The sequence below is a fragment of the Dermacentor albipictus genome, chromosome 7 (assembly GCF_038994185.2).
Source record: "Dermacentor albipictus isolate Rhodes 1998 colony chromosome 7, USDA_Dalb.pri_finalv2, whole genome shotgun sequence".
Classification (NCBI taxonomy): Eukaryota; Metazoa; Arthropoda; class Arachnida; order Ixodida; family Ixodidae; genus Dermacentor; species Dermacentor albipictus.
Genome location: NC_091827.1, coordinates 92,989,471 through 93,001,235, shown reverse-complemented (window position 1 = coordinate 93,001,235; position 11,765 = coordinate 92,989,471). Strand labels below are relative to the sequence as shown.

The window sequence follows — 11,765 nt, the reverse complement described above, 5'->3', positions numbered from 1 at the left end:
CATTTCCCATTTTGATTGCTCATGAATGTGCGGTAGAAAAGAGCAATGTTTTTCCGGGTCCGCTACCCTATAACAAGCTTGCACGTTTAGGGGCTCATCTTGTCCCCAAGCAATAATTTGCATGTATATTGAGCACCTTTACTTTCTTTAACGCTGTGTGCCCGGTACTTCGCAGTTACGAATCGCACGCGCATTCTCAGGGTCGCAAGTGTACCTGACAGAGAAGTTGCGAGCGCTTTGTTAAAAAGAAGAAAGACGCACGCAAAGCCAATTACGATCAATGTGGCGCGACCTGCGATAGGCCCCAGGAGTCTAACATATTGTTTTTCCGAGTGTAGCCAGGTGTATCCCGCACGCGCGATCATGAAAACATTTTGTTAAGTGTAAGAGTGATGCGTGGTATTGGTAGCCATGCATTTCACGTGTAAATGTAAAAAAATTTCCTAAATATGCCACGTGGTAGCTTAGTTCCGGACGTGGCGGCCGCCATTCTATGGGAGCAAAATACAAAGCCGTTCGTGTACTTTGGTTTAGGTGCCAATTAAAAACACTAAGGGCTCAAAATAATCCCCAGCCTCGCACTACAATGTACCCCGCATTTAGTTACTACTTTTCGCACGTATACAGCTAAAATAACGTTTATAGTTAATCTTCCGAGTGATCCAAAAGCCACTAGCTTATTATCCTCGAGTAGTTGTTTAGCATATGTAAGAAAGAAAGGCGCACTAGTAGGTGGTCGACATTTGAACGCATAGTGCAACAACACAATAGATAACGGATAAAGAAGGAAATATACTGGACTGGCGCGGAACTTCAACTAGAAGGATTGGCGGGGGTGGCAGACTGGCTGGCCATTGTCGCCGCTGTCGTAATTGCGTGCGTAGGTATCGTGACGCAAAAGCCTTGAAAATGTTTGCGTCACAACTGAGCCGAGAAATCTATCAAGCATAGTGCGTAAAAATGCAATAAGGCAGCTGCCTAAGCACCTCTTCAGTGTCAGTGAGTGAAAAAGAGCTAAATTGTTTACATAGAAATTTCTGCAACTCACGCCCGCATGCCAATGTCGAGCGATGGTTGTCCGATGATTATCAAGTGTGATTATGATACGTCTTTAATTGTGTGGCTTTCCTGGAGTAAATCCGAGTTGAATTGGACTTTAAGTTCCGCGCTTGTCCTGTTTGTTGGCTTCTTCGTCCGTTGTCGTTTGCGCCGGTACATTATTCATTCAAATACTTGTGTAGCGTCAATTTATGTTACTTTAAAGAAACGAGACAACCGACAAAACGTGATAAAATTTTTACTGTGAATTCATTTTTCATATATGTGCATGGCGCCCCACTTAACTGCTACACGGAGATATCAGGGTGGACATATCGAATGTTCGTGGCTTCTTCACGATGGGCGTAAAGTTAGTTCCCCAGTCACACACAATTTAAAGCATATTCATCGAAGTATTTCTGTACGCTCTGAAGTCTGTATCAAATGACGAAAACGACAACAAAATTATTTTATGTATTAAAAAAGTACTGCTTGAAAATGGAAGGAACATACATGACAAAAAATGGACTGACTTGGCTCCTTATGGAAGCACTTCACTGAGCGTATGTCGGATACATGCATCATGCTGAAGAGTAAGCATGAAGTTCTTCATTGAAAAGAATGCATTGGTATAACTGAACGGTAAAGATCTAAGAGATGAATACATCTTGTTAACCAAGATCCTCCTGATGCGGTTGTCTGATAACAACATTTGACGAGGAATATTAAGCAGACGTTTTTTTTGCTATAAGGTACTTATGTTCAGACCATACTTGGAATACCTGGTTTTAGTGCACCCGTTGAATAATATTTTACAAACGTGGCTGTCTCAAGCTGGTTATCCAATAGCCAGGTACTTTGGTAGCTGCGTAAGATAACATCTCTCTTCGTTATGAAGGGGCGATCGACGCACACAGTAGACTCAACGCGGACAACAGTCGAACTTTAAGCGATAGATTTTATTGATATATATATAATCTATGTAAGATAAATCCAAGTAATATTTCACGGCGACCTTAAACCGACGATTGGTTCTTGCATTAATTTGCTTCACGGTATAGCAATGGAGGCGTCGGTTTTGTTTTGGTTTATATCAATTGCTATTGATAGAATAAGATTAATATGCCTCAGCTGCCCGATTCTGCTCTATAGCGTGGTTTTCCCATAAGAAAATCAATTTCATCAAACCAAAGGCACATGCCTAAGGCAACTCCTTCACGCGGGGATGGTTTTATTACAACTACTAAGATCAAAGAGCACGATACTTTGCTAGCCGTCTGTCTGCCCCGTTATGCCGTGGTAAATGTCACTTATATAACCACGTTTGTCAGCTTCACTACCGTCTAACCATTTACTTATAAGTGCTGGATGAAAATTTCACGCCACCCAGCGGCGCCGCTGTGTATCATACGCATGTCATTGTGGAATCGAAGTATTTCAAGATACATATAGCATCTAGTGTATCCAAGACAGTTAATTAGTTGGTAGCTTGTACTTGTACCGTAATTACCAAAGTATCTTTGTCCAGCCTTGGTTGAGCAATTGGGAGAGTATCTGCTGTCTCATGGAATGTGTTCCATGGCAGAACAATTGGGGAAGTGAAGCGATTTTTTTCACAACCTATATAATGATAAAAGCTGTTAATTTGGCAAGCTTGCTCGTTACACATAATGAAAATCACAACATCAAGATTTAATATGTAGGTATTACAAATTCGTAGTAGGCAGGGATATACAAAGCTCGTATATGAAGGGCACATGCATTTCTAGCATTAGTTCACCGCCATCACCCTGGTCGCTCTAGCAGATATGGCTGTCGTAGGCCCTGTATTCAACGGGGCATGTCGCTTGATACTCGGCGAGGCAATCATGCGGTATGTTGTCCACCACTTCTTCCGTGACCCATAATATGCAAACTGAAATAAAGAATGTGTGAAAAATTACCCTTCCTAACGCACGTCATTGTTAACCGCTCTAGCCAGTTCTCAGGTAAATACAAAACTAAATTCCTCGGTTTCAGTTGCAAAAGCGACTACAGTATTATGGATATGGCGCTGTAGTGGAGCACTCTGGATTACATTTTTCCTACTAAGGTTCTTTAGCGTGCAGCTCAGTGAAAGTGCACGACCAGTTAGGCACTTTTCGTCCATTGAAAGGCGGTGGTCGCTGCTAGGACCAAACCTGCGGTCTCAAGTGCCATGCGTCGGTGATACTAAGGCTTCGTGAGCACATAGCTGGTGGATGACAGAAACTTAATGTATCCAACCATTTCCGCATAATTCACTTGACACAATCACGAACTATAGAAGCAGATTCATTACGGTGCATTATGCTGCCGCCCTGTTTTAAGAATGAGAATCAGTACACTCTTCCGTGCCAACCATATTACCAAACTCCTCTATACACAGGCTCTTCCAGCCCTGTGCAAGAAGGACCTAAGACGTGAAAAAAAAAGGAAACTACATTTTTTACTAAACAACGCTATGTGTGAGTCTACCGGCGAACTACTTCAATAGACAAGAAGCGGCTATAAAAATAACAATTTATTCATAGGGTTTAATCTCGCATAGATACAATCCGTTAATTATTCCACAGTAACTGACTAAGAAATTCTTCAGGATGTAGACGGTGATCGCTAAACAAGCATCTTTGCAGCTCCTCTCGCGAGAATGTATTTCAGGGTTGAGCGCAATACGTGCCCCCCCCCCCCCAAAAAAAAAAAGACGCTTGCAGTGCTGTGCAACAGGCGCAGACACAAAAAAACTTTCATTGCAAAATCAATGCCATGGTTTCAAGATAGTTTATGAGCCGACCGCCAAACAACGTGTTCCACGCATTGCAATGCACCCTATCGCCTTCCACGAATCCGCGCACCCCAGTGGAGTACTTGAGTAACGCAGGTACGTGCTCTCTTAAGTTGCTTTTTAAACGGTCCCGGTGGCTCAATTTTATCATTAATGCCCAGCATTCAAATCGCTCTGATGGCTTCCACCACAGGTGCCGGCTGTAGATATAGGCCATGTATTATTGGATTTCAGAAAGTGTAACCCGCAAACTACTCAGTGTCACACAGCCATAGGCTCTGACCTACCGTGAATGAGGAATAAATAAATGTGACATTTTTTTCTTTTAGCTTGTGCAAGGTGGCACTGCGAATTGTTTAGAGTTAACCACGGCCTATTACAGAGTGAAGATGCGACGTAGATGCTACCGCGAAAGAGCCTTAGCAAATAGCATGTTTGTAGAAGCTTCGCATCTCCATTTTGTGTATACATATTTAGTTCTCCTCTTTTAAGACACGCTGCATCAGAAAACGATGTGGCGTTGTTGAATATTTTGTTGGCCATTGGCAAAAAAAAAATGTCCTCTTAGAAAGTAAAAATTGTGGCGAGATTGCCGGCATAAAAAAAAATAGTGAGAAACATATTGCACTATAAACTCACACACGCTAAAATTTCTCAAACGAAAACAAGCTGCAACTCCTCAGCTGCTCATAAGGTCCAAAAACCAGTCTTCAAAAAACAATTATGGACAGGAAAAATTGGGGCTAACACTATAATATTTCTTCCAAAATATCCTTTGCGAACATTTACATTCTTCTTTTGAAGCCTATTTGACTAAACGGCAAGGTTATTAAGAAAATTGCAGAATATGCATGGGCACGCTTGGGTCACCTACACCTCGTGGTCTCCATGATAGCAACATGTAGCAGCCCCTGTTACATATTCTAACAATTTATTTGTATTTGGTAAGCAGTGGCTGACATGAAGGAAGCGCCATACAAGCTGCGAAAATGAACTTGTTTTTTTTTTTGCCTGTGCTCACCGGTGTCGCGTGCCTGGTGGCTGCTGGGTCGGTCGATGCATCGGCGGATAAAGAAATTTTTGTGCTATATATATATATATATAAAGGTTACATGTGCGGTAAATAAGAGCACACGCGTACCGACCCATTAGCAACAAACAAGTCCAAGTGAGCATAACTCTCTCTGGTGAGTGTACCAAAAAAATAATTCCTACATAATTACTCCACAAATGTCGGTTCTTCGATATAGCTAAAGAACGTCGAGCTGTTAATGGCATGGCGGTAATTTATTTACCGGAATTTTTCACCAAGTTTGTTTCCTGCCATTCAGCAATTCACTACAGGCCACGGAGTGTGCTCGTTCTCGGCCACTCACTTAATATAGGCATATGCAACTGCGGCACAAGTTGTACAGGATCCATGATTGTGGCTAGATTGGTGCCGTAATATGTGCACCTACTAGCCGGCTGGTATGATGGCCACAATCATTCTCCTAGCAACAAGCATCATAACTCGCGTGTGCAAACACACGGAGCATCCACCTGATTTGCCGTATGTATTTCAATATAGCTAATGAACGGTGCAGAGCATAAAATTAAAATGGCATGAGAATAAGGTTCTGGTCTTTTGTCGCGGATAAACAAATTGTGCATTGTATTACACTTTCCCTATGATAAAAGTAGACAAAATTCTAAGCATAGGCATTACCCATGAACAATTTAAATTACATCACTGAAGCTTCGCTTGACGTAGGTTTCCACTTCGAAGTATGAGCTGGTTTTCTTCAAAAATTTTTTGCACCACTTCAAACTTTCTGCACTATTGCTCTTCACACTGCACATAATAAATAAACATCTGTCTGTTGCGGTTTAGCATAGTAGTGGCACGTAACCACGTTCTTCTACATCGTACGAACATTTTCATATGGTGTTGCTACATCTTTTCTTTTTTTTTTCAAAGTCAGCATAGCACAATAGCTCTGATTTGCTACCGAAAGCAGAACAGAAAAAAAGAGGTATGATTCACAAAATATATTACTTACGGCCTTCGTTGTTATAAGGTATTTGCGAAACCAGACAGTTTTCGTAGTTCGTGTATGTGTATTGTGCGGTGTACACCTGGTTACCTCCTGAAAGACATTCAAAAACAGTTCCTCTCGTTAACGGGGAAACAGTTCGCAAAACTGCAGTTTCCTACCTGACTTGCGCGAATGGGAAGTCCTCAAAATAAGTGAGTCATTTCCCCTCGCGAATGCGAGGGGAAATGCGATACGAAGAGGAGCCATCAAAATGAACATGACAGCAGCAGAGATGGCGGTAAATTGGATGTTAAACATTCAAACAAGATTTGCGAACCTTGAGAAAGATAGCAAGCAAGCAGTCAGGAAAGAAAATTTGTAGCATGACGCAAAGGGTAGTACTTTGTTATTTCATTTTTTTAAAGTCCAACGGAAAGACGACAGGGCGACGAAAACGGGACAATGCGCTTACACGCAAATGAGGCATTCATTGACAAAACGTCGGATATATACGAAGTGACAACGCAGGTGGAGCAAAGCAGGGGTAAAAAATAAAAATGTCAATACCTAATCGCAAACAAAAACCAAAGTTAAAGCCAGAAGTGTTCTTGCGCTAACGATCTAGAAAATCACGTTTCTTTCAGTGCGGAAAGACAGGAAGATGGCTTACGCAAGCATCTTCTTTAGTTTTAATATATAAAACTTGTTATATAACATTATGTAACAGGTGCTGCCTATTCTCACGTAATCACTTCTGTTTCATTAAACCCGCAATAGCACCCGCATTTTCAGCACTGGACGGCCAGATTCAATGGTCCAGAAGATTTTCGCGACGCTTGATGCTTCCTCACACGTGTGTAGATAGAATTCCCCGAATTACCGATATAGACTTTGCAACTATTACATGAGATGACATATTCAATGCCTGAAATATATTCCACGAAGTCTTGTTGTGTCAAATCGTACACTCAGAGTACTTTCTATCAACAAGGGAGTGAATACGATTTATTATTTCTATATCAAAACATGAAAATAAGTTTATATTTCGCAGCTTCGTTATTTAAGCTCTTGCACGGTCCGGCGTAGGTACAGAATGAGGGCACATATGTTCTTATGATATTCTCTATGACAGTGCATTCACTCGATGGATTTAATTATTCATTTAAAAATAACACAAACCGACGAAATAAAAGTTATTAGATATCAAGCCGGCTACAACTTCATCTGACCTTGGTTAACTCGAGCTTATTCGGCGCTCCCACGATTTTCTCAAACCATAGCCCAAACTAGCTTTACTAATTCTTGTCGCCACTCCTGAGTCTCCCCGACCAGGTACTTTAATTTAAAAGCGAATGAAAAAATAGCCGGATAATTTTTCTGCGCCACAAGCACATTAGAGTATGCATACATAATTTCTCCCTACGACGCATGTGTCGACGGTGGTTTGTAAAAATCTAAATGAAAAATAATTACGTATAAAAAAACGTCACCGAAACGTGTGAAATTGCCAAATCCATCAAATATTTTTCGGCGCCTCCGCGATACAGAATCATGCACACTTCTGTAATATGTTGCGAAGACATCTATGCTGACCTACGGAGCTTCACGTCCCATTAAGCATCATTTCTCTCCTATCCACCACATGCACTTCCCACTACCCTCCGCTCTTTCCCACAGGCTCCACACGACCATCTCAAAGCTTGGAAAACTTCCCGGCGCATGCTATTAGGCGACTCAGACCATTCGTACAACTCGTATCCCTTCAGTTGCCCGTGTGCTGACCGGCTTAACTTACCATTCTTTTAAAAACACAAACACACGCCGCCTACGAACCTACGGCTTCTGTCCAGTTCTCTGAAGTCTTCCCAACTTTTCTCGGCCGCAACACCCCGGCGCACCCTCTGTCTCTATTTTCAGCTGCCGCCTCACCTCCCACCCCCACTCTCTTCCCCTTGTCTTCCAACCACCACCTTCCCCCAACGATGCCTACCAACGGCAAATGCCAGCGCTCGTTTTCTTTTCAGTTTATTTCCTTACAGCCAGGCGCCACCGGGAACCATCGCATGTTACATCACCCCACAAATTCTTTAAAACTAAGGTGTCGATTAGGACAAGACCGTCTTAATCTAATGTGCCTTTCTTAGGCCCGTATCCCTGTTTATGTAATTTCTATATCACATTATTCATGTTATAGGCACCCGAGGCTGTTATATTGATGACAGTATTTCAGTGGATCAGGGAATATTTTACGAGGAGGTTGCTCGTGTATACCGTGCATGGTGCCACCAGCGGCTAATAACCGGGGGTGACGTATTGAGCCCCATTTCGTTTACTCCTTCGTTGACTGGCCTTGCTGAAGGATATAGCTCACGCATAATATCGCGTTCTGTTTTTTTTAGACTATAGAAACATTTTTTTTAACCAAAAAGCCGTTAGCGCAGCGACCATCGCATTTTCTCAAAGAAGTTTTTTACGCGAGGCGGTCACACTTTGCCGCGAAGAACGTGTGATCTAGCAGGCTAAAAAATAATTTTTCTAATTAATTTTTTGTCGGAGTCTTGAGGGACCTTGTTTACACGACGAACTTGGGGCAGTCAAATAATAATGCACTCCCGTTTGAGAGATCTCAAAAACCACCTCTAATTCGAAATATACGTTATTGATCTTGCCATCTTCAACCAGCCAATATCGAAAGTGAGAGCCCTCCTCTGCTACCTCCTACAGAAACCACCATAAAGAATTGCGAGAAGCGTGATTATTGACATGTCGCCGCAAAGAGCAATACGAAATGTCACGGCAGATGCTTGCTAGACAAAACGTTCCATATAAGTACTTGGCAAGACTTCATTTTGAAACATCGCGATTTTCGTGGCGGCGTGCTTCCGTCTAATGCGAGAGCGGGGCTGCCTTTCCTGCGCTTTCGCCGCTCTCGGTATTTCCCGAATTGAACGTCACAGTTTGTTGATTATTTCGAATGAACGGGTGCCGAGAAATACGACTGCCTCGGAGTTTGCGATATGAAGAACGGCCCTGAAATGCAAATAACAAGAAAATTGACCGCCCTCCTCTACTGTGAAGAGGGATGCAAGCGAAGCTTCGATCCATGGCTCTTCGTTGTCGTAACGCCTCTACTTCGCGGTCCCTCACGGCTAGGTTGGCACGTCAACGACGAGCCCTTTCTCAAGCGGGTTCCCGGCGGCGTTCATGAAACGTCGCCTGTTCCTCGGCCGCACGACGCGCGGCCCACTCGCGTTCTTTCAACGCAGCATGCTTTTCGGTAGAAGGAGCCAAGCGCGTCCTCCCCATCTGACAGCTGGGCCGGAACTGGCCTAAAACGGCGGCCGTGAGGCGAGCGAACACGCGATCACAACCTTTCCCTCCTCCAGAGGGAGGGGACGCTTTTGATTGGCTTGCGCCTTGCGCCACGTCCACTTTATACATATACAACCCTGCTTTAAAGGGCGCGTATGGTGAACCGACAGTGGCTTAATCGGTTAGCGTGGTGGTATCGCAACCTGGAGGTCGAGGGTAGCCAACCGCAAACCGACAAGCAATCTTTATTTTCACCCTTGAGTTTTTTTCCTACGGCAACGCCAACACCGACGCGAGTGGGGCAATAAAAGCTCCTCTTGAAAAGTTACGCAACCCATTTTGGTTAATTATTCTTCTAAAGCTCACGTTACTACAGGCAAAGTTTGTTATCTTGACCTAGGAACTCCTACACAACACCGCTAAACTTCGCTACGCTTGCAGCGTTTCTAAAAAAAATATCCGTGCAGTCTTAATAGATCTTTAATAAGGAAAAATGAGACATCCACTCAAATGTAGCTAAGTGCTACAAAGGAAACCCACACGGGTTCCTCGAAAGAAAAGCTCCGCAGTTGGAGAAAAGTTCTTCCTGGTCCGGGACTCAAACCCGGGACCACCGCCTTTCCGTGGCCGCCGCTCTACCATTTGAGCTAACCAGGCGGCTAGCAGATGGCAGGTGAAGTCGAATCTATCAACAACCCAGAAGCAAAGGCGTAAGCTTTACGTAATAATTCTGCGGGAAACCCCCAAAGTGGAGAGAAGTCATTACTAAAGGGAAAATGAGACATCCAACCAAACGTAGCTAAGTGCTACAGAGGAAACCCATACGGGTTCCTCGTGTAGATAAATAGATAGATAGATCCTCCTGTATAGCCTGACAATAGTTGTTTATGGTCTTTATCGCTGAGTCGTGTTCTGGCGCTCGCAAAATCTATCGGACCTGTCACTAACGTCCGTTACCTCCGCAGAAATCACCTGAGTGTGTTATGCAAAAATATGATTTTTTTCATTTACGTGAAAACCCATGTCATCCTGACTTCTCTCAATCAAGGCCAGGCTATTACATGCAAAGAGACCCATGGTCTCATAGATGTCATCATTGGCAGGCACCAATAACTGATATCAAACGTCACTTACAGCGCATACACAGACGAGGGACAAAAAGGACGACGAAGACATGCGCTGACTTCCAACTGATTTTGATTATGAGAAAGATACATATATATACTGGGACACCTATACAAAAGCACCCCCTACAAAGCAACAACCCGACATGAGTATGCATTTAAACTTCATGACCTAAGCATAACGAGAGCGCATTTGCGACCTCAGAAAAACCAGTTCTTTGTCACGCAATTGATGGCTTGTTAACTAGATCACCATCGGCAATCGCTGCTGCTTCGATGATAAGTCTGGTGAATTCATTATGCTTCAAAAAGCGGGATACAGCCGCACTGTGTGCAATGAACCATTAGAAACCCTTCGCGCCATTTGCGCATTTTATTGCTGTGTTCTTGTAACCTGACATTAAGATATCTACCTGTCTGCTCTACATAACACCGACCGCATGTCAAAGGTATCTTATACACAACCCCTTTCGAACAAACAGTATACTTTTTTTCAATGCTTAACACTGCAAATCCTACGTTCCTTAGCAACAGGATTGGTTCTGACACAAAGCTGGGCAAGTTATTTGGAACAGAGAATACAACGTCGATACCTGCTCTTTGTCATATTTTTTTCTATTTGTGGGAGACACCGTGAACGTACGGGATAGCAGCTGTTTTGTTTCTTTGACCATATACCTGAGGCTCAAAGCTGTAAGGATCGGTGCTAAACTTACTACGCAAGTTCTCCGAGACAGAGACAAGAAGGTTGCTCCGGTACCCTGCCACCCTCAACCGAGCTATCTGCGAACGGAAACTAGATTCTGTCAAATGATAACAGGATTTGGTTAGTGTATTATGCAAACAGGCCTGAACGATATCCCTCTTAACGAGTTTTGAATGGGCAGATGCATAAGGTAAGAGAGGCATGTTGACTCGCTGCTCGTACATCCAGCATACATGTTGCCGGGTAAAGGAACTTCAAATGTAAAGACCTGAGTGACCCATTCACCTAAAGCTCATGTGTGAGTGTGAGCAGAGATAAGCATTCGTGAAACAGATATAACGTTTCACGAACAAAGCTCGCCTCACAGCTGTCCTCACAATTAAACAGAACCAAAAAATCATCGACATAACGAAATGCTTTTTCGATTTTTGTGTCGCCCATTCGTGACATGACGTTCCTGTCTAGGTACGCCAAAAATAAATCGCTCAACAAGGGAGCGCTACATGACCCTATAGATATATCCCGCCTTTTTGAAGGAAAACATCTCCATTCCATTCGGCGAAAGTAGAAAGAAGGTACAGTTGAAGCAATTTTATCAAGTCTCAAACAGACACAGCACATTCATTCTGGAAGGCAACGTCACCAAAACTACTAATGGCTTCTTCGACAACAACCAGGAGCGCCTGACGTGGAATAGAATAACACAAGTATATTACATCTATGGACATAGCCTTAAATGAGACGTCAGAATGTTGAGAAAGGTA

General features: G+C 43.2%; 1 protein-coding gene across 2 annotated transcripts in view; it reads right to left on the bottom strand.

Moving 5' to 3' along the window:
- Positions 1-2,709: 2,709 nt before the first annotated feature.
- LOC139048084 (uncharacterized) overlaps positions 2,710-11,765 on the bottom strand; it is a 56,640-nt gene continuing 47,584 nt past the window's right edge. For both annotated transcript variants that reach the window (XM_070522510.1, XM_070522511.1), the window contains exons 5-6: positions 5,884-5,970; positions 2,710-2,953 (exon numbers count right to left, since the gene is read on the bottom strand). In XM_070522510.1, coding sequence (XP_070378611.1) covers positions 2,838-2,953; positions 5,884-5,970 — 203 coding nt within the window. In that variant the 3' untranslated portion in view covers positions 2,710-2,837. The remainder of the gene's footprint in view (positions 2,954-5,883; positions 5,971-11,765) is intronic.